This window comes from Primulina huaijiensis, chromosome 11 (assembly GCF_012295235.1).
Source record: "Primulina huaijiensis isolate GDHJ02 chromosome 11, ASM1229523v2, whole genome shotgun sequence".
NCBI classification, from domain to species: Eukaryota; Viridiplantae; Streptophyta; class Magnoliopsida; order Lamiales; family Gesneriaceae; genus Primulina; species Primulina huaijiensis.
Genome location: NC_133316.1, coordinates 21430416 through 21454360, shown reverse-complemented (window position 1 = coordinate 21454360; position 23945 = coordinate 21430416). Strand labels below are relative to the sequence as shown.

The 23945-nt window shown below is 28.9% G+C and overlaps 1 protein-coding gene across 2 annotated transcripts; it reads right to left on the bottom strand.

Annotated features, from left to right (window-relative positions):
* Positions 1-3535: 3535 nt before the first annotated feature.
* Positions 3536-7488, bottom strand: LOC140987484 (probable transcription factor GLK1). 2 transcript variants are annotated; one of them, XM_073456006.1, is made up of 6 exons: positions 6617-7441; positions 6015-6155; positions 4700-5032; positions 4453-4500; positions 4180-4284; positions 3536-4012 (listed from the first exon to the last, which is right to left on the bottom strand). In XM_073456006.1, the coding sequence occupies exons 1-6, from the start codon at positions 7112-7114 to the stop codon at positions 3860-3862; spliced, it is 1278 nt and encodes a 425-aa protein (XP_073312107.1). In that variant the 5' UTR covers positions 7115-7441; the 3' UTR covers positions 3536-3859. The 2 variants fall into 2 exon arrangements, with proteins under 2 accessions (XP_073312107.1, XP_073312108.1); XM_073456007.1 differs by lacking the exon at positions 4700-5032 and having other exon boundaries at positions 6617-7488.
* Positions 7489-23945: the final 16457 nt, after the last annotated feature.

Genomic DNA, 23945 nt, shown 5'->3' with positions numbered 1-23945 from the left:
AAGATCATTTATATGTAAACGTTATTAATTATTTTAAAAAAAAATTAGAAACCAACCTCAAGCAATTATACATGGGTGAAAGTTACTAAAATTTGCCGACGTGATGGGAAATTGTGGGGAAAGTTGTATGAAAATAAATTGAAATTACTCAATTGTATATTTGATCTATTTTTAATTGGCATGGTTATTTTTGAAAGTTCACTTAAAAATACATTTACCACCCTATTGATTCATTAAATCGTATAGAAATATAGATAATATAACTTGTACAATACATGCGATAGATATATGTAGTACTCGGTATTTTTTAAACGTTATATATTTTTATGATTTAGAATAATGCTAAATGTATAACAAATATATTATATAACGATATTTATAATAATTATATAGTGAGATTTTATTTTACTTCAAGAGATTTTGCATTGAATTTATCAGATTTTGATAAATGGAATTTTTGTATTGCAAGAATTGTTGTACAAATTTAGTTATACATGTAACATTATTACACAATAATCCAGTAATCATAATTGAAGGCGAAATGAGGGGTTTGTGAAGTTTAGATATATCATCATTAAATATATATAAATTTTTCATTCATAATTTTAACTATAAAATCACAATGATATCATTGATATGGTTGTAAAATTAGAGACCAAATACCTTTCCTAGCTAGCATGCTCGTTGTACAATCTTCCAAATTATTCCTTAATTATGTCAAGCTTTTGATTTAGCATATATAATCAATTTTTTAAAAGATTTGAGATAGTCATTGAATACCATAGAATTGACAATAGCATCATAAGAAAAGTGGGGTGAAAAGTGGGGTGGAGTAGCAAGCTAGTACATTATCACGAATTTTCGACGACATTAGAAATGTGTTGATGCCATTAATAAATTTTTCTCTACACAATTTAATGTAACAATTAAGGTGGTGGCTAGCTAGTTTAGTTGGTTTAAGTGTAATGAGTGATATCCTGAGAAGTTTTAGTGCATCAAGCTACTGAAGTTACGCCGTTTGATCTGGTTGGTTAGGTGGACCGTAAAATAGTGACGTCAGATCTGAACGGGTAATACTGTCCAACTGGAGACATGATCGACGGTAGGGAAGATGTAAAACTCATTTGGATATGAGACAACATTTGAAGATAGACATGCACCTCCCCGAATTCATGGACTTAATAGCCCGACTCATTAGTACTCAAATAAGTGCAATATGCTATGTCACGAACATAAAAAAAAAAATAAAATAGTACTATTTTAAAAATGGTTGTGCACTATACACATAGCTTTTGAAAGAGGTACTAAGAGATTTGATCAAGCAGCATTCGCATTAATAATTTTAATGATGGGCTTATCATATATCAGATAGCTATAAAATCAAATTAAACGTCTTGTTGAAATAAAATTTTTCTTCTTAATTATTGGCATAAAATATTTCTATCAAAATTTTGTAGATGATCAGTATTGTTGGAATTTAACATCAAAACGTAAACTAACTCTAATATATGCTATATATAAATGAGAGCTCATTAATAATGTTTTTAAGTATGTCCACATAATTATCTATTTAAATTTTAAAATAAAAAATTACAACAAAAAATCTATGATGATAAATTGCTTAAAATTGTTCATTTATCTAACAAATACTATACAATATTCTAGCTATTCCTGAATTATTATTTTTCCATGAACTTTATATTATTCATAACTTTTTAAAATTTAATCTAACTATTATCTCGAATTTTTATATTAAAATTTATTATATTACCATTTTTTAATTTGAAATTTATAATTAAAATATAATATCCGAGAATTAAAAAAAATCTATTTTAGAAATATGACACATGTACCAGTTCATTTATAATTAAAATAAGGTAGCTTAGTTCATGTTACATGCAGATATCTACTCTTAGTAATTAACATATATCTTAAGATATACATGCACCCCGGGAATTTTGTCTAACAAAACTTATACTTTAAAACATCTGGAAATATTAGTGTCTGAGATGCTCACATACATAAAATACAAGTGAAATAAAGGAAAAAATCTCAATATTTAAATATTATATTATACACAAAACAACGCATGCAATTAGACCCGCTACAATCGTCATTTGACAGAGAGACCAACTCATCAATTTTTAGTTATATTTGACGGGTTGGAACAGACTGGTCCGCAACCTGCCACAACACATCATTTAGCGGGGCAGAATGTGTTAGCTCGTCATTTGCACGAGTTAAAAAATTATCAACTCAACACATCTATTTGACAAGTAACGGGTCTGGTTCGTTGTAACAATTATGTATGTGTGTTCAAACTCAAGAGACACTGGTCACTGTATTTGGTATCCATAAGAAAGCACCATCTTTTTTTAGGGCCCTTTGTGCTGGACCTAGCTCTTCTCAGTAGTCCATTTCAACGTATTCATCATTTCAAAATCGACTATAAAATAATTAAGTCACAAATAAATGAAAAAAATATAGATATGGCCCCATTATCTGGAAAATATATAGATTTTGTAGCATTCAGACTGTGCGCCGAAATATGTGACATTTCACTGTGATTGGGAAAATTCTGTTTATTATATTTGTGGAAACATGCGATTTGGGACAGATGATAAGAGAAACCCAATAACCACATTTTGTTTGTGGTTTCCATATGGCCACATCATCCTCATTACTATTTTTATTTATTNATTATGAATTTGAAATCTATATTATCAAATCTATCAATTTTAATACAACATTATAGTTAGTAGAGCTGTCAATATATTGAATGGTCTCTTTACCGCGATATATATATAGTTAGATCATTTGGTTTTTTAATACTTTAATTTATTAAATATGTATTATATTTTCTAAAGAAATGTTTCATTATTGAATTTTACTATTTTTATTAATCAATATTATTGAAAAGACCTAAATATTTTTTCATGAAATTATGACTTATTAATTATTTGGAGAATAATAAAGTTGACTGATAAATCAAAATAATGTTTACAAGATAAAGAAATGAGTATCATTAATCTAGGTTAAGTTTGCATAAGGAATCCATTGATATCGAATTGAGTTGTAAACGAGGCCTTTTAAAGTGTGCCATAAAAGTGTAAGTGATCAATTTAATATATATTTTATTGTTTATATTGCTCATTTCTCAATATATGGGATTATTCACTATGAGTTTATTGAACTTTTGAGGCTGTTTTAATTTGTATCCATATGTTTGATTCGTAAGATGAGATGATAAATTGAAATATAAGATAACTGATATATATTTTTCAACTCCAATTGTTGTAAAATTTGAACCAAACATGAGTTAATACAAAGATGTCAAATATCATCACATGCACAAACGGTGTCTTAGTTAGTTTGTAATAACCCAAACCATTTCTTTCACTAATAGTGTTGGATGATTGTGTACAAATGAATTAGTCTCTATTTGAATTAAAAATTTTGGTCTTAACATAAACTAATGTGTATCCATACAAGATATTAAACTAAAAACCAATCAATACTGAAACAAGAATCAATCTGCCGTTAAAAGAGACTCTATTTATTATTATTTTAGATTAAATATTTTACATACAAAAAGTAGCGTCGCCCAAAGTCCACAATACACAGTATGTTCTTGCACCCATGGGAACAAGAACAATGCCCACCCTCACACACATACACACACAAATGAAAGAGGAAAACATGAACATTAGACCATGATTTTTAATTCATTGATCTGTGTGCCGGAAATGTCGTCGAATTTTAGGGTTTTTATTTTTTTTAATCTGAAAAACTCCAGAAAAAAAAAAAAGAAAGAAAGAAAGAAAAAAAGCTGCAAAGAGCTTGATTAGTTAAGCTTTTCTTAGTTGGAGCATGTTGGTGGTATATTTGATATTCCTTGAAGTTGTAGCTCCGACACTACACTGTCAGTAGATGGAGGCTTTAGTCCAAGTGGCAGCGGTAGCCATGGTTTCGATAGTACATCTCCAATGGCTGCATCTATACTCTCCTTTGACTGTTTTAAAACAAAAAAACAAAAAGGCCGATGTTATATAAATAAATTTGAGTGATATACGCCCAATTATATATGTATATAACATAAATATTTCGTTTGAAATAATGATATATTTCCTAATATTGTGGGTATGACTAATTAAAGGAGAAAAATCATATAAAGTTTACCGGATGGACATCGGACGGAGGTTGGGGCAGAGTTTGTCCGGATCGCACGGTTGAGTACATGGCAGGAGGTGGTGGTATCCCTTGAACTCTAGCTGTGGGAAATCTCTGCAACATTAATGAATTGGTATAATTAAATTGTTTTGTTTGTATCCGAACGTTTAATTTATATGCATGCATGGAAACTTGAGAATGACCAAAAACAAAGTCCGTAGAGATATGCTACTAAACATTGAAGCCATAATAAAAAATTGTAGTAGGGTTTAGTGTTATTACCGTGGGTGGCAGATGTGGTGGAAAGCAAGGGGTTCCTGGTGTTGGCACCTATGTACACACAAAAACAAATATAATTATGCATTATAGAGACAAGTTCAAGAATGTGGTTCGTATAAACACTTATGCATGGAAGCACGGATCCCGTAGGAAAATAACATGTACATATAAAATCAAGATTCAGATAAAGTCACTTCTTTTCTGATCAAAATAAATTTTTTTCTGGAGACCTTTATGCCTTTTGACTTACATGGTGGTGGGAATGCCAGAAAGAAGGGTCGGCAGATGGTGGACGTAGCAAGGGGTGTGGTGGTGGAGGCCAAGATTGTGGTGGTGGGGGTGCCGATAGATGTTTAGGCCATGTGTGCATAAATGATTGGTCGACGGATGGGTGACCCCAAACATGCAAGGGTCTAAAATGAGGAATTGGTGACACAGGAGGGAAGCCCATGGTGGGTGCAATCCAAGGGGTTATGTCTCTCTTCCCCGTGCCACATCCGGCACCGTACATCTGCCGCCTCTGGCTCCAATTTGCCGCCTCAGCTTCTCGAGCTAGCAAATGTTTCCTATGGGACCGGTATTTCTGTATAAGAATAAAACAAATTTTTTATGCTAAACATCCCAATGTTTATTCTGTATAATCAGTTGTTCAATTTGGTTGAATATGTATATCTATAATGTTGTAATACCGCCACGCCAATGTTATCAAACCTACCCGTTCAGGAACTTTGTATTAAGTGTTTTCACATAATATTTAAGAAATTTACAGAAGAAAATTATATGAAGTATCCAAAATCCTCAAATTACGTCTAAATTATTACTCGAAACGGGACAACATATACCTACTGTGGGAAGACAAAATTATTGGGATATATAGTTTGGGTTTAGAGTACTGAAGATTTCATCAATCATAAAACGTAAATAATTGTTTGTTTGTATTCAATTCATGACGTCAACTTTATTTAAATTATTAAAGTGAAGTTTCTTTTTTTTATTTTTGTTCAATCCATAGAAAGAAAAATCTTGACAATTTTGAGTTCATTTGAAAAGTAATCTGAATGTATAAAAAGAAGGCTTTAGTGGGAAGTGACAAAAGACACGGGACAAAGGAGATAGACTAATCATGGAAATGCCAAAAACTTTCATTGTTCTTTCAACATCTCTAATAATTCATATATATAGATAGAGCTAGATTATAAATTTTGGTGTTATATGTTGCACATGAATTTTTTTGCCCCAAAACATACAAAAGGATTGAAATAATTTAATTTAATTTACACCCTTTTACAATTCTCAGAAAAATACTAAGTTGCAGAAGGTATACTGAGTTAGTTAAATATCAATACAGAAAATAATAAATTAACATAAAAATTGTTTTTAAAAATCTTAAAATTTTGAAATTGGAATTAAGTTATCTTCTCGCTCGAACCCAGGATCTAAATTAATGGGTTGGCAGGGAGAACTTTGTTATGGACTTGGATCCTATTTCTTCTGAGAGAACACATAAAATGAACCATGAAAAGAAATCATGGAGATGGAATTAATGAATTAATTAATATACATACTTGAAGATGGCTTGCAATGTTATGGCGAGTGAGACAATCGATTCCCATAAGCTCCAAAATCCTCGAAGGAACTGCCTTATCCACGCCAAGCTGCTCCACTGCTTGAACAAATCTTCTGTGCAGCTCTGGTGTCCAATCCACCTAAACACACATTTCAAGAAATCTCTTCATCCTTTGTTCATGTTATATATATATATATATCTAATCATTTCGGATTCTTATCAAATCAAACCCATATAAATCCCGCTGTGTATAAGCTTTTAATGAGTTAAAAGTAGGTGCATTTACATAGGATCGGTTTCAATAGAAAGCACCCCAGATTCACGTGACCTTTGGCTCCCATGATTTGTGTGACAAATCCATGAATAAGAAAGGAAAAGACCTAAAACTACTCCGAATAGATAAGCAAGTTTTTTTAGTAAAACGAGTTCTTTTTCTTTTCCTTTTTCGTACTTGCAGTAAATTAGTTAACACTGCAAACCTAGTTTTTACAGCATATATTCCTTGTTCTAGTTTGTTTTTTACGTGGATTTAGGATTAATTTTGAACTTTTAACGGTAAGTGAAGATCTGAATCTACTAATTAATATAAATTTTTTATACCTTCACCTTCCTCTTGCCCAGAGGATTTTTCGAAAGAGCGGATGACTTTCTTCCCTTATTATCATGGCTTTCCTCCGGGGATGGATTAACTGCAGCATGTGCATCCCTTTTACTAACGATTTCCTCTCCTTGATTAATCAAGCTGGACGATCTTGAGGCAAGGTCCGAAGCCGAGGCTGAAGCGGAAACTGAAACTGAAACTTTTTCATCTTTTCCTGAATCATCATGATTAACCGAGACAACTGATAAACAAGTGGTGCAGTTCCTGTCTGATTCTTCGCCTCCACTGACTGAGAACTCAGCAAGAATCTCCGTGTCCATTTCCAAATCCGGCAACAGATCTCCGTCGTTGATTCCCATAAAGAGGTCATCAAAATCAATGTTGTCCAGCAAATTGCCACCTGAGAAATCAAGAAACCCGTTCTCTTCCATTGAAAACCCTTCCATTTCACTTTCCCTTTCATTCTTTGCGCTCCTCAATGGCGAAACAGCTAGCATTCCAGAGCTTCAACTAACTCGATTCACTAAGTCTCAAGCTCTCTCTCAATCTATATGCAAGATTTCATGAAATACAGCTCATATAATCAACAACATGTGCGTACGTTTTGCGTGTCTGTGTACAACAATAAAAAAAAATAAAATAAAATAACAAGAAACTCAGATTTATATAAGTCTGTCTGGATTTAATTCGCTGCTGTAATTTTCTTTTATTATTTTTGGGAGCGTACAGGTGTGACAAGGTCGAGAATGGAAGAATTGGATATGCACCACAAATTGACTCAAGGGGGCTATGCAGATTTTGTTTTTAAGCTTTTGTTTTGGCTTGTCCTATATATATAATCATTAATAACTCAACATGGAGTTTATGATTTGTGGATGCCCTTTTTTTGAAGTTTGAAAAATCTCCGTAGAAGTGTTTGCTCGTGAATAGTTTCAATTTTATTTTTGTTCTCTCATGGAGGATAAACACAGGGGAGGTTAACGGCTTTATCAGACAGTAGCTTAAGGGGAGAGAATTTGGTTCGAAAAGTAATAATAGAGGTAGCCTGGTGTTTATCTGTTAGTACAGTAAATATTGAATATAGGATGGGCTTTGACCACTCAACTGTAACTAAGAATACATTGGGAGGGGGATTGTTTGATTGAGTTTTAAGAAGTGTTTTTTGGATTCTCACGGGATGAAATTATTTTGGGGTGTGTATGAAAACTAGTTTTTGCTTTAATTTTTATAATTTTTAATCAAAATTATAAAAATTAAAGCAAAAACTATTTTGGGGTGTTTATGGAAAAGTCAAAAACTTATGTGAGACGGTCTCACGGTCTTATTTTGTGATACGGATTTTTTATTTGGGTCATTCATGAAAAAGTATTACTTTTAATACTAAGAGTATTATTTCTTATTATGAATATTGATAGAGTTGACCTGTCTCACAAATAAAGATTCGTGAGACTGTTTCACAATAGACCTATTCTTATGAAAACTAGTTTTTGCTTTGGATTTTCACAGGATAAAATTGAGATTTTTCTGTTTCTGTAATTTTGTTAATAACTTAAAGTTACAATTTGATATTTGAATCTTTAAAAAATTTATCATATTCCATAATTACTTCTAATTTTTATAAATATCATGTATATATATTATATTTTATTTATACATGAGTTTTTAAGAGTTTCGAAAGAAATTTATTAAATTCAAAATCATATTTTATTACAAACATAATATATTTAAAAATCATTTTTTTAATAATTTACATTTCCAAATTTATTTTTTTACATATTTTGTGAATTTATACAAAAATTTTCGTTTGTTTTTATTTTTATTAAATTTTATATAAATTTTCAAGCATTCATGTTCAAATTTTAATAATAATTATATAAATACGTTTTTGATTGTGTGACGGTGTGAGTATCAAAATTTAGATAAATTAAAAAGATAAATGTTATGCAAGTTTTGGGTATTGTTGTAAATTTTTTTTTATAAAATCTTGGAATAAATTTTTTTCTACACTAAAACTTTAGCTTGTACTAGTTTTAAAATTTTGCTTCCAAACATTCTCTACTTTTTTCTCACTACTTCAAAAAAAATATGTAGAATCACTTTAAAATAAGTAGAATCTCTCCCAAACAATCCCTAAATATGATCTCAAGGGTCCGAGTTGGTAGAGCGAGTGAGTGAGTGTTTTGCCAATAGTCAGAACTCAGGAATTCGATTCTCCCAACCAATTGCTTCTCTGTTGAGCTTATAATCACACATGGCTAGCCCAGTGTAGTTTATCTGAAGAACAAGGTGTTGAATTGCGGAAATCTTAACAATCTTGATTTTGATGATAAGAAAACGTGTTATTATATTTTAACATATTAACTCAAGTGTGAAGTTGCTACCTCAATTCGAAAACTGGAACCTGAATGCATTTGAGAGTATATACGGTGTAATAGATTAATTTACTCATACACACAATCATTCACACAAAAGAGAGTTGAGCTTCAAGAAAAGTTGAGTGATAGTCTTCACTCAAAGACATTAAATATTGTGTTTGTATTCTTGACATAAGATCCATTAAATATTATACGGATTGTGAGGTTGCGGCCTACAATCGAGATGTGCCAGGAGTTTCGATTAGATAGGGGATAAGTTTTAAGTCAAAATGAGTTTGTACAAACAGTTGTATAAATCAAAGTTTTCTAATGAATCATTCCTAAGTTGAAGAAGGGGTAACGTAAGAGTTTTGTCCCCGAATAATCATAAACAAATTTGTGTCTCTTATTTTATTACATTTAATTATTGTTACTATTTTTAATATGCATTGTTGAAGCGTTTTATATGTCTTTCAAATACTAAAATACCAAATGTTTGATAAAATACTTCAATCAAATTGTTTTTATTATTTGAAAATTGCATATTTTTAAATGATTTACAAAATGATTAATCGTTTTAGAGGTATTATTTTGAGTTTCTTACGCATGATTTGATAATCAAACTCGATTTAATTTATCTATGCTCGGTTCATTTTTGAACATTTCAAGAACGAGTTATTGTAATTTTTAACCACAAAATATTTTAAAATATTTATTCATCTCCATCCCATGGTTTTGCATTCTATTGTGTTAGTACGAATATTTACCCAGTGTGCACCAAAATATAGAGACTGCAGGTTCTGAAGTCATAAATTTTTTTACGAAAAAAACTACATTAAATATATATTAAATTTCTTTAATGTTGACACAAAATAAAATTGTGAACTAGAAACAATATAATCGAGCAACCGACATATATTTGCGGTTAAAAAGATAAAATGATCTGCCTAAGGGCGCGACGGCCAATTTAATTACAAATATATCTTAAAGTGAAAAAAGGAAGAAAAATACACATATAGACAACCTAATCAAACCAAATTATTAGCCATGTAAATTGATCTATATAGATTTTGGTTTTTTTTTTAATTGATCAACATTCGATTTTATTGCAATAAATTTATTTTTTTTCACTCTTGTGATTTTTATCAGAGAACTAATACGACATCGAACATGTTACCAATACTCGGCGTTGTGTCGATAGTGTCTGGTACAATGTCAATAATTCGGAAAGAATCAACTAAAAATGCACAAAAAATAAATTATTTAGCCAAGACTAAATATTGACCATTTATTAGAGTACCCAAAATCAGTATAGGACAATTTACATTATCAATTTTGCCTTTCTCAGTATTACAAAATTCCTTTGTGTCAAGCTATATACCTGATTATATTAATATAAAGAAATAAATAAATATGAATATTTATCAATGTCATATTTTAACGAAATTAAATTGCGAGAACAAATCATTTTCCTGACAAATTTCACATCAAATTAAATTATAAATTGTTTACTATTTAATGTATTTTGAATCATTTATATTTTAATTACAACAAAGAGAAATGATTGACATTTTTGCATTAAAAAAATATGTTGAAACGTCGATAAATTGAATTTTTGTTTGTAGATTTTGACAAATCGAAAAATTAGGTTCTGAGTCTCTTACCAAGTACATCAAACATGGCTTCATGTTTGCACTATATCGAAATATGATCGATAGTAAAAAAAAAAAAACTCAAATTACGAGTTTAAAAATCAAATTTGACTACTTAGAAGACGCAAATCCAAAAAACACATACTTATATCACAATATTCATTGTAATAAAATTATATCGTTGATTATTTATATAATAAATACTCTAATTACGAATACTTCCTACTTTTGGACTCCCCCGGCCCCGGGTCTTTCTTGAAAGGGGGAGAAATGATTGTTTTGCCATAATTTTAGAGTGACATCTGTGATTTTATTTAATTCATTGTAAATTTTTTTTTATCCAAACTGAATGAGCATATTAAATTTATTATTTCAATAAAAAGTAATTCAATGTCAAACTTTTAATGAATACATTTAGATGGTAAATAGGCTTCATAAATTCCACGGTCTATATCGACCAAAGATATGTCACTGTCCACGTCTTCGTGTTCTTGTCCTTGTCCATGTCCAAGTTGCAGCTTTCACTGTACTTTCGAAGTAAAACACACACACATATATATATTATTATGTTTTTTTTAATATTATTATTATGTTTGAATGATTAATTTTTGTTTCAAACATTCAAACAAAATAATAATAATTTTTTTAAAAAAAAGTATATAATTAATATTATATATATGTTATATTATTAAGTCTTAGAAACAAGAGTCATAAAATAACTAATTTTGTCGTCACAATAAATTTTTAAAATACCAACAATACTTATTAAACTTATAAAAGTACTCTAATTTTATTTAATAAAAAATATTTAAAAAATATATATTTTTTGATATTATGTATTTCATTATCACTATCATATCCATTTTTCAAATATTCAATTTTCAAAATATTTAAAGCTATTAAAATATTTTATTTAATATTTATTCAAATTTTTAAATGATTATAACATTTTTATTATAAAAAATTATTATGAGAAAACATTAAATTAAAAGAACCAAAAAAGTTAACATGGAAAATATCACAGTGGAAAAGATCGTCGGTATAGTTGAAGTTGAAATAGTTTAAATGACAAAAGAATAATGTTAAAGGTACAATCAAAATATCGTATAATGATATTTACAACAATAAATCGTGAGATTTTGCATTGAATTTATCATGAGATGTTGATAAATGAAATTTCTGTATTGAATTTTTTTTGTTGTAAGAATCATTGTACAAATTTGGTTGTACATATAGCATTACTCATGGCAAAATAGGTGTTGCCTGCAATTAATTGTGACAAACACACACTTATCATTTGTTCAATGAGTAAGGGGTTTATAATATGGTTTCATCGATATATATTTATGAGACGTGTAGATTTAGTTCATCTCTACAGTAGAAAAAAACAATATTTTTGCAAAAAAAATTAATATTTTTCGTAGATCGAATTGAATTAGATATTCATCTTACATAATTGACTTGAAACTACTATTTGTGATAATTTTTTAGGTAATTTACATTGTAAAGAGAGTAATTCTTGGAATTATGAAACTAAAAAGCTGCTCTGAGAGGGAAATCTCTCATTATAGCTTGTCCCGTCATACATCGTAAAACGTCAAACATTAAAAACTTCTTTTTAAAGAGCACTAATTTTATTTAAACCTGTGATTTTATTCAACACGAGTATGAAGTTTCTAATTAGAAAATATTCGTTAGGCTGAAAATTTTAAATTTTCAAGTCAAGGTGAATCTGAAATTTAAAAAATCATATTGATTTTTGGCTTTTGCAGTTGAGGTAAGAAGATTACCTGAAGTTAGTACATATGACAAAGCACAAAACAAAATTTAAAAATACAAAATAAAAAAAAAACTTTAAAAGATTTTAAAAAAAGTCTGAAAAATAAAAATTATATTTTTGTTCATGTAAATTACATGTTTTCATTTAGTTATTTTGTTTTGAATTCACTCCATTTTTCAATTTTAGTTATTTTCATTAAAGTTGTGACATGACATCGAACGCGTCAACAATTTTCAGTGTCATTTCATCATTTTTTTGACGATTCATTATCATTCCGATGAAAAAAGACTAAAATTATTAAAATACAAATTAGTTGACTAAGACGATAAGTAAACTGACAACATTACCGACCAAATTATAAATTTTTCCCAGTCCGAAATACATGTATAGTAATGTGGATACAGTAAGTCGTCTCAAAGCCAGTATTATGTGAATATTGTAGTCCGACGGAAGTCCAACAAACTAAAGATTATCCATTAACATAATATAAATTCAACTGGCTTCAAACACTGTCCCACTAGCTATTTGAATTTTTTTAAAAAATATTTTATCCCAATCGTCTTTGATTTCTTTCCATCAGCGAAGCATCGGACATTCGACTAAAAATCCTCAATTTCAATAAAATAACAAACTTTCGAACATAAACATATGTTAGTATGTTTAATATTTTTAAACATGTGATCTACGTGAGCGGATTTCAGCCATTATAAATTAGATTTACAGTATAATTGGCTTGAAATAGCTATGTAATGTCATTTATTTTAAAAACCGGTTGGTCATGGACATATTACGATGTTTTGATTTTTGAACATGCAACTGTTGAAATAAGCCATCACCTACAAAACATTATAATATTTAATCTACATTATTTTGAACTTAAAAAATTATAAAGATGGAGAGTATTCGTAAGTTTTTTTCCAAAAAAAAAAACAATTATTTATATGTGAGCCATTAAATATTCAAATTATTTTGCAATTTAAGATAGGTTTTTTTTACAAAAAACCAACATCACTTTATCCAAAGTTTAAAAACTTACTATATCATCAAATACCTCTATATAAAAACAAAAACTGTTCGAACTGTGAAGTTATTTAAAAATAATCACAAAAAATGGACAGAGATGGTAAGAGAATCAAGAACCACATAAAAGTAGGTGTCAAAACTAAAGAAATTTCTACCATACAATTTTGATTTTATAGATCTAATTTCTGTCTGAATCTTTAAATTGACTTTTCGATTTGCTTTTGGCCTATTATTTTTATTTTTATGTGTCTATATTATTTTTATTTTTATGTGTCTATATTATATTATATTATTATTTTAATGGGTCGCTTTTACGCGACGGATATTCCACGAAATTGTCTCTATAGCCACCAGCATATGTCGATCGATATCCGTTTGTACATTTTGTCCTCGATTCTTGATTGATATCCCATTAGAAGGAATATAGAAAGATGGATGGGGTAACTCGTACAAGCTTGCACATTTTATCTGCCAGACCTAATAATAATCGAAAAGTACATAAACAACTAACACTAATCTGGACAAAAACTTGCGTGAGACGGTCTCACGGGTCGTATTTTGTGAGACAAATCTCTTATTTGGGTAATCCATGAAAAATATTACTTTTTATGTTAAAAGTATTCTCTTATTTGGGTCATCCATGAAAAAGTATTACTTTTTATGCTAAGAGTATTACTTTTTATTGTGAATATCGGTAGGGTTGACCCGTTTCACATATAAAGATTCGTGAGACCGTCTCACAAGAGACCTACTCAAATTTGAAATAACTTATAATTTTGTAAGATAAATCTTTAATTTGATCTGATCTGTGAAAAATATTAAATTTTACGTCAAATAGTTGATTGACATGTGTTACTTTATCGGCTTCGATTATTTTTATTTCACGGTTGCTTATAGTTTCCTAATTGCTCTCGAATAAATCTTATTAAATATTCTTCAAATTAACCTCCCCATATCCATGGAATCCTTTTAAAAACAAATTTATCCTTCTATATAAATTTTGAAAATTATTATATTCAATCCGAAAAAATAAAGAAAATTTAAAAATATTATAAAAACTTATTATACTGCCAAAAAATTTCATTGTATGTGGAAAATATAAATAAATTTAAATCTTTTGGGCAAATTTAATTTTTTTGGTATCTCGATGTGAATTTTTATATTTAAAAATCTATATTTATTTCCTTTATTTGTTGAGATTTTAAATATTATATTTTTGGGTAAATGTTTTTTTTGGTATGTTTTTTAAATTTTATTTTTTTGGTGTTTGAACGGAAAGTTTTCAAAATGTATATAGAAGAATAAATTTGTGTTTTTCAGAATGATTTCGTAGATATGGGTGGATTGATTTGGAGAATATTCGAGGGGAATCATTAGCTTCTGTTAAAACAAAAATTAATGGAATCCAATAAAGGAACACGTGTCAATCAGCTCATACGCAGAGCGTGAAGTGTTTGCATGACTGTGAAGAGGAATCTTGGCGTAACTTGTGTGTCTTCAAGACCATGCCATGGAAGAAAACTCCATGGTTAAAAACTTTCGAATAAAATCTCAAAAATAAGGACATTATGTGATTTTTACGTAATTTGTGGGTTAGTGAGATGTATGTTTAACCGTCCGCTAGTTTTGAAAACGGCTCAGTCGAAAGTAAAGTCCAATAAATAAGAGAGAACCGCACGTCGCGTTGTGTCCGGATACGTTGGTTGAATAGCGGTGGTCATTGAATGTATAAACAAAGATAATGTGAATTTATTTAACAATGCAAATAAATTCGATATCATGAATTATGGCAAAATTTTAAATTAGTACTCTAATGTTGTACTCGCATGAAAGAATTTGATTTGTCGATAAAGTTTGAAGAACTAATTTGAAATCACGCAAATCTACTATAACATTTCAAATCTATCGCAATTACATATGTATAAATTAAAAAAGACAGTGATTTGAAATTCATCCGATATAAATTGATCCAAATAATTAAATAAATTGAAATGTTAAACTTTAAATCCATAAATCCGATCGCGGTTTTAAAATAGGTCCCACTTTTATTACCCGGACTAAGTAAGTTTTAAAAATCCAAAACTTAATTACGACATGCATCACATGCTTGCTGCAGTAGCACTATAATGATTTTTTTTTATTATATATATAAAAAATTAAAAATAAGGACCCATGGGCATTATTTTAGTTGGTACAATAATATTCAACATGGTTTATTATCACTTAATTATCTTCTGGTCCCAGTTCTATTTTATTCACTGTTTTTGTAATCATCCGTCACTTAAAATGTCGGTTGCACTTGATTAAAGTTTCGATCCGACGTTAAGCTACAATTATTTTAAGACGTTTTACTAAATATTTATTAAGTCTCTTACAAATTTCAATATTTATAAGGGAAGAGCTTAATTTTAGTCATATATTTTTTGTCTTGGTGGGATTTTAGTCGTTTGTGTCATGGATATAATAATTGTCTTTGTTTGATAGAGTAATCAAAACGTAGTGATCTAAGTATTGTACGCTTTAAAATATTTAAGTTCCACAGTTGCCATTAATTATATATTTTGGTAAAGCGACAACCACTCAGTCGCAAGGTTCTAAAAAGCGTGAAGCGCCCTGAAGCGCGGATGTTGAGCTCCAAGCTTTTCAAGCTTAAGCAAGATTAGCACGTGCTTAAGCGTTAAAAAACGTTTTTTATCTTTAATGTAATTGAAATTATCTCAAATCAATAAATAGATAAAATAATACATAAATATGATAAATTTAAGTCTGATGCATTAATTCTCATATTTATAAAAACATAAAAATCTCAAAATTACAATCTTTATTTGTTTTTGCAACTAGACCACATTAAAAAATACTAAATATTTGTCAAATCATTATCGGACACGTTTAATCATACTTACAATTTAAAAATAAAATATCTAAATTATAAACCTAATTTATTATTTCAAAATAAAAAGACATACCTTCAAAATAAAAAACTTTAAAAATAAACAGATGCGATTAATTGTACTTAAGCCTTTTAATTTTACGTCTTAATTACGCTTAATTGTAGTTTGACCGCTTTTTTCCGAAGCGGGGCGTTTTTGTCGAGCTTCAAGCTTAAGCGGGCTTTTTAGAAGACTGCTCAGTCGTACACCTTGTTATCGAAATCCCGTTTCAACCGGTTATCTCTTCTTTTTTTTTTTTTTTTTTTTTTTNGTGGTGCTAATATGACACCAACATGACGTTAACATATGTAGTGTCACATCAAGACTCCTGCAAAAATAGACTAAAACTGCCAAAAATTTAAATATACAAGACTAAAACTGAAATTTGTTAAAAAAATATGATCAAAATCGCAAATAGACAAACAAAAAAAATTGTATTTTTTCTCATTTTTAGGATCAAAATTGCAAATGGATAAACAAACATAAACAAAATTGCAATTTTTCCAATTTTTATGATGAGCTTCAATTTTAATTTATAAGACCATACAAAAACTTATTAACTGATTCTTAATAAAACTTTTTTTTAAATCACAACTGATTATTTCTATACTAAATGTAATATTTACAATAGTATTTATAAAGATAATTAAATTTGTTTTATATAATTGTTTTGATCCAACATTGTTCTCATAATATAAGTTGTAGTGTCATTTTCTTTTATTCTATTGAAGTGAATTATTAGAGTTTGAATCCAAAAAGTCACGGGTACTAGCAAATTTTCATTAATCAAATATGTAAAATGTGCACAACACCGTTAGAACTGTAAATTGAATAAATATAGACAAAAGACAGAAAAGGATGCTCCGAATATTTAGAATCACGCAAAATAATAGATTCTTACAATACAGAAATTTATACCATACAATTCAGATTTTATCGAACTACTTTTTGTATTATTCTTTAAATTGGCCCTTCAAATTCCTTTAGACCAATTATGTTTGAGTGTGTGTGTGTGTATATATNTTTTGTATTACAATTTTAGTTTTTTTTTAAAATTGCCGACACGATGTCGTAAAATGATAATATGTCACCGAAAATCGATGACGTGACCATCTTAGGTGAAAAAACTTACTTGAAAAAAAATACAAGTCATTTAAATAAAACCATGAATTGACTAATAACATAATAATAAAAAAATGTGTAAGCTAAATAACGAAATTGTATTTTTTTTTCACTATGATTTCAAAGCGAAACAAACACGGCCTAGATTAAAGTATCGCGTTCATAAATAGGAGGAGCATAAAGTCTGCGAAGACTAAATAATTAATATGATATTTATTTCATTGAAGTCGAAAAGACTATAAATATTTAATTATTTGAAATTTTAGAGCAGAGGTTATTTAAAACTTTCACATGCTATTTAAATATAATTAAATAACAAATTGAGATGGAATTATTTTTAATAAAATTTAGTGACTATTTTTTGAAAAACTTTCAACCTAGTGATATAAATTAATTATCAATCAAATCCTAAAAAGAAAAATACACACACATGTATATACGTCATTATCTTGTATAAAGTTATTATGTTCTTTTACATTATTTAAAATATTTTATACTTTGATTTTAAAAAAAAACTTATTGTTTCCAAAAAAAAATTATACTAAATGTTGATTAATTGCTGCCACACGATCATTGACTCCGGTGACGGGAGAGATGGGCCCCGGTGAAGGTGTTTTTAAATTTTATATTAACCATATAAATTTATTATATTCAGCATGATTTCTCCGGCTGTGTGTATTTCAAGTTTTTTCGAGTTATTATAAAATCTCAAAAATAAGGTAAATTTAATTGTCACCGGAGTCAATGGGCCCCGGTGGAGGTGTTTTTAAATTTTATATTAACCATATAAATTTATTATATTCAGCATGATTTCTCCGGCTGTGTGTATTTCAAGTTTTTTCGAGTTATTATAAAATCTCAAAAATAAGGTAAATTTAATTTTCTCAAATAATAGTGCTTGAAAATACAACTTCTAATGAATATGACGTCTGTCCAACGGTTTCATATATTTATATACGTGAGAAGAGTCGACCCGGTCTACATCTGCACAAATCATCATACATTATACAATATATTTTTGATATAAAAAGTAATATTTTTCACTCAAATCAACATATATTAAACTATATTTATTTATAACATAACTAACAAAAAATGATATTTTGTACTGAAAAATAATATATTTGATATAAAAAAATAATATTTTTCATAAGTAGGATCAAGTCGGATAGACGATTTGTCTCACAAAATTGAATCATGAGACGATCATACAAGAGGTTTTGTGAATTTTAATTATGTGCTCAAATGTCAAATGTAAACTCATTGTCGAAATAGAAATTCATTTTTGGCATTTTAACGTTGTATATTTTTAAAAACTATGTTTATATATATACATATATATATATATTATATAAATATATATAAAAGAAAATTTTAACGTAGTTGAAATTTTCAATTTTTCTTCGCAAACAAGTTTGGTGGCATTAAGTGGATTATAATTTATAACAGGGAGCGGCTAATTTGAGGATAGTAACCTCTGATTTTTCACCTGTAGGAATGCCAATTGTCAGCCTCATTTGAAGGAATAAAAATCTTATAGATTTCGATGATAGAACGACCATGTTTAAATATTTATGATGGAGTTTGAATTTTGATGCATGAATAGATTTGAAATCTATATATTTTTATTAGAGTTTATTGTTCAATATGAATCAATAGATAAAATCTTAAATTTATATTTTACTCATTTACACATTAGTTACACATAATATAATAAATTTCAAATGCGTCTAGTATTGGGTGAAATTGAGATTCTTCATAATTAACATGAAACAATATATAAACATAGAATATTCGTGAGTAGATTTGAAGTTTGCAATCTTTTTTCTCTAAACTATAAAATTACATTTGAAATCCATCTATCCAAATACGACCAACATTTTTGGTGTCAGATAATAGAAATGATCACCTTTATTTTAGAGATTCTCATACTAGTTACCGTTTATAACCTTTCCAAATGAGAATGAAAATGGCATCAAGAAGAGAGAATAGACTCAGCTCATTATTTCTACTAAATGATATTATTTTTGTTCTCATTTTACTGATGGTAAAAAAATACTTTCGTATTTTCAATAAAGATTCGTTTGGATTAAGATTTAGATTTGAGGAGACATTTGAAAGATTAATTTGAATTGACTCCATATTTGGGTGGATTAGAAAATATTTTCTAATAATTCAGAAAATAAGTACTAGCTGAGATTTCAAATCCATTGTGAAGTTGATTTTTCTAAACAAAGTTGTATGACGCGGTTTTCTATTCCGTTAATGCATTATGCGTTGTTATTGATCTTTCTCTCGGTTCTGAACAAGTACATAAATAACAAGTCGAGTCAAAGATATTCCTTTATCCGTAAGACGAAATTACCCTTACATAGCAGACAATCGTCTCTAAGATACAACGACTTCAAGTCGAGAGATTGCAGCACTACAAACTCTCGAAAGCAGCGAACAAAATTACGCAGCAACTTTCAAGGACGAAGTGAAGTAATATGCAGCAAGATGGCAAGAAGAAGAAAAATGATGTATGAGAGGTATTATTTATAATTGATCACTGGATGCGTAGAAGAGACACAACTTTACGGACCGGATACATAGAAGAGTCACAACTCTCTGCGAATAGTCAAAAGACACATTGTTTGATGCAAAAAGCAGCTTGGAGTAGATGCAACCTTAGCCAAAGGACGCGTACACTGTTTGGTGCGTTCAGAATCAGTGCAACGTGCACACCCGCGTGACAATACGCGCAGTCGTGCACCTAGTTCTATCAGAATGCAACCTGGACATCTTGTGCGCGCATTTTTGGCACACACCAGGGCGGCAAGTGCTACTGAAAAACTTACGGTACCTCTTGAAGACCAAACCTTCAGCTTAAACTTGGGCTTATAAGAGAGACTTGACTTGCCTATTTTTTCAATATGGGACAACTCCCATTCTTTTTTTCATTCACCACTCTTCAGTATTCTTTTCTCTTCATTTATCCAACATGCGCTGCATGATTTAAAAAAAAAAAAAAACTCCAAAACTTATATTGGTTGGTGTTAAAGTCGAAGTCACGTGTTTATTTCTCACGTTGCAAGTTAATACATTTTTTTACTTGCACTGGAATAACAATAGAAGTGTAGCAATTGGATTGATACTTTGGTAATATATATAGAATGCTCAATCTCACACTTTACACACACATACATGATGTACACACATCTACTAATTAACTTTTTATTGGTTGATTTTATGCTATACCAAGTGTAATACAACTCGTATGTTTTAATACGACGCGTTCGATTGGTTAATTTCTTTCGGATGATCAATTGAATGTATTATTGTGGAACAGAAAGAGAGTATTACGTTGTAAGATAGAGACTTAGACTTCTTTCAATTGTAATAATTTCCCAGTCTCGCACGTTACACACAATTTTCAGTGACAATAATTGAATAAAATATTTAATTGAAATTATATATATAAAAAAAAGGTCCAATTCCATGGCCTCAAATTAACTTGTGTAGCACACAGTCTGCAAGATGCTGAGTAACTGTCATGGACCAACAAAGTTTATCTGATATAATGGTGGGGACATTTTATACGATATGGATCTTGGGACCATTTTACCCAACATTAAATGACCCATTTATTAGTACCTCAAAAAAAGACACAAATTTTTTTAATGCTGGACTTGGAAATAATGTAACTAAATGGGACTTCATCAATATAAAAACATTTAAAATTTACGCAAAACTGTTGATATCCGAGTAAATTAAGAAGTGTCTGCAATAACAAAAAAAAAATATAGTGATTTTAGTTTTTATTTTTATTTTTAAAAAAAATCAGTTTAATAATCTGTAAATTTAATCACTTATTTAGAAGTATCATCTATAACAAATGCTCCATAAATCTCTTCGAGATGGAAATGGTGGAGACAATTCCAAAGGCCCTGTTGTCTTTTTTTTTTCCCCACAAAAAACATATGTATTAACTATAAATATACTAAAAAAAAATAAAAAAAATTATAGTCGTGTTTAAATGAATATTATTTAAGCTCTGAAAATACAATATTTCTTAAAATGACGTCATTCTATCTATTCAAAAAAATATGTTTATTAATCTTAATTATACTATTTAATGTATGTCATTTAAATTCTGGAGTCCCCCTTGTGTCCAGCTTTTTCCTCCTTTAAATGTGATATTATTGAAAGAGGTCCCCCTCTCTTAAATGAAACCAAAATCCAAAAGGCTTGTCATACGGTACCCCACCTTTGATCAATAATTGAAAATGAGAAGGGTAAAACTCAATTTACGTAGATTTTCGATTTGGTTTTTGTGGAATTTTGCTCGGTTTATTTTCTTGAGATCAAAGAATTAGTATTTTCATAATATGATATAAAAGTAAAAATTTGTGTGAAACGGTTTTACAGATCGTATTTTATGAGACAAATCTCTTATTTGAGTCATCTATAAAAAAAATTACTTTTATGCTAAGAATAATACTTTTTATTGTGAATATCGGTAGGGTTGACCCGTTTCACAGATAAAGATTTGTGAAACCGTCTCACATGAAACCTATTCTATGATAAATTACTTGCATTGTTTCTAAGTTTAAAGATTTGATTTTTTTTTTCGAAAAAGTTTATGTTTTTATGGATAAACCCTTTCGATTTATTCTGTTTTTATAGATAAACCCTTTCGATTTATTAAAATAAATTTTAATCTACAGTGTTATCAATGTTATCTAGCATCTGAAACAATGTCGAACATTTTCACCGAAAAAAAGTTTAAATTCCATCTGTCCATGTTCAATCGACGAATCATTGCTACACCACAAAAACATCTTTGTAACTCTTATTTAATCAATTGCACATTATGTCACATATACTCATAAAAGTTTTTTTTTAACCAAAAAAAAAAAAAACAGCATTCAAGAGGTTGTCGAGTTGATGGAGTAGATGATATTTTAATTAATGGTTAGAAAATTCGATTCTATTATTGTAAAAAAAAAAAAAAAACTACATTCAAGAGGTTGTCGAGTTGATGGAGTAGATGAGATTTTAATTAATGGTTAAAAAATTCGATTCTCTCTATCAACACTTCCTTGTACACATTGTATTTTTTTGGATATTACATAGAATTAGTTATGATTGTCATCAATTTTATTGTCATTTTAAATTGACAATTTTTATAAAACAGAGGAACCGAAATATATTGACAACACATCACAGGGACCCGTCCAATTAGCCCAAAGAGCGACATCTAGGGACATTGGTGGAAAGATATAGTTGCGGTGGGGCAATATATATGGAATATCTTTTACATTTTATATTTACATATAAATACCTATATATAAATAATTAAATAACAAAAGAATGAGGTTTATCACTTTATCCTTCCCTAAAATTCTTTCACTCACACACACACACACAGAGAGAGTTTTATATATATAGTTTTTTTATATGTATGGAGCACATTTATTTGATGTCTAATTTTTTTATATTTCATCACATTCAATAGGTGACTGTCACCTCATCGATGTTCACATAAATTTACACGATAGATGTGCGTCACATCAAAGTGATAACAAATCAGAAACGAAAAGTGTTTGAAAACAAAAGTGAAAAACTAATTTTTTGTAAAATAGAATGTTTATTAGATAATTTATTTTAATACTAGAACATACCAATTTTTTTTTTTTGTAAAAGATAGAGTTTGATAAAATATCATATATTAAACAAAAATACTAAGAGTAAAAATGTCTAGAAAAGTTTTAATTTATATACTGATCAAAATATCATAATTACTTTAATCAGAATCAACATATAACTAACTTTTGAATTTGAATGAAAGTAAATTAGAAGCATAAGCAAAATTTAGGCTTAAAAAACACTAAAAACAAAATAATTAGTTTTTATACAATTTGCAAAGTGTAATCTAAGAAGAAATTTAATTATACGAAGCAGTCAGTCTTTAATCTGTGTGAATACATTGAAGGCGTGAAGACAAGTTAGTAAAAGTAAGATAAGAAAGACAGTTGGTGAACGTGATGGTGATGTACTCGTATGATTTCAGGTTTTTGTTCGTACTTGTAAGGGTCATGTGTGAGCCACGCGGTTTGATGGAGCCAATCCACCCTTTTTTTTTAGTACTTGAATGCAAGTTCTGACAAACGTGAAACGTGTACGTCGAACTCTAAACTTTTCAAGCTTAAAAGAGATTAACATATATTTAAATGTGAAAAAATATTTTTTAAATCTTTAATATAATTGTAATTATATTAAACCAATAAATAGATAAAATAATACATAAATATGATAAATTTAAGTCTGATGCATTGATTCTCATATTTATAAAAACATAAAAATATCAAAATTACAATCTTTATTTGTTTTTGCAACTAGATCATATTAAAAAATGATAAATATTTGTCAAATCATTATCAGCCATGTTTAATCATAATCATAATTAAAATTAAAAAATAAAC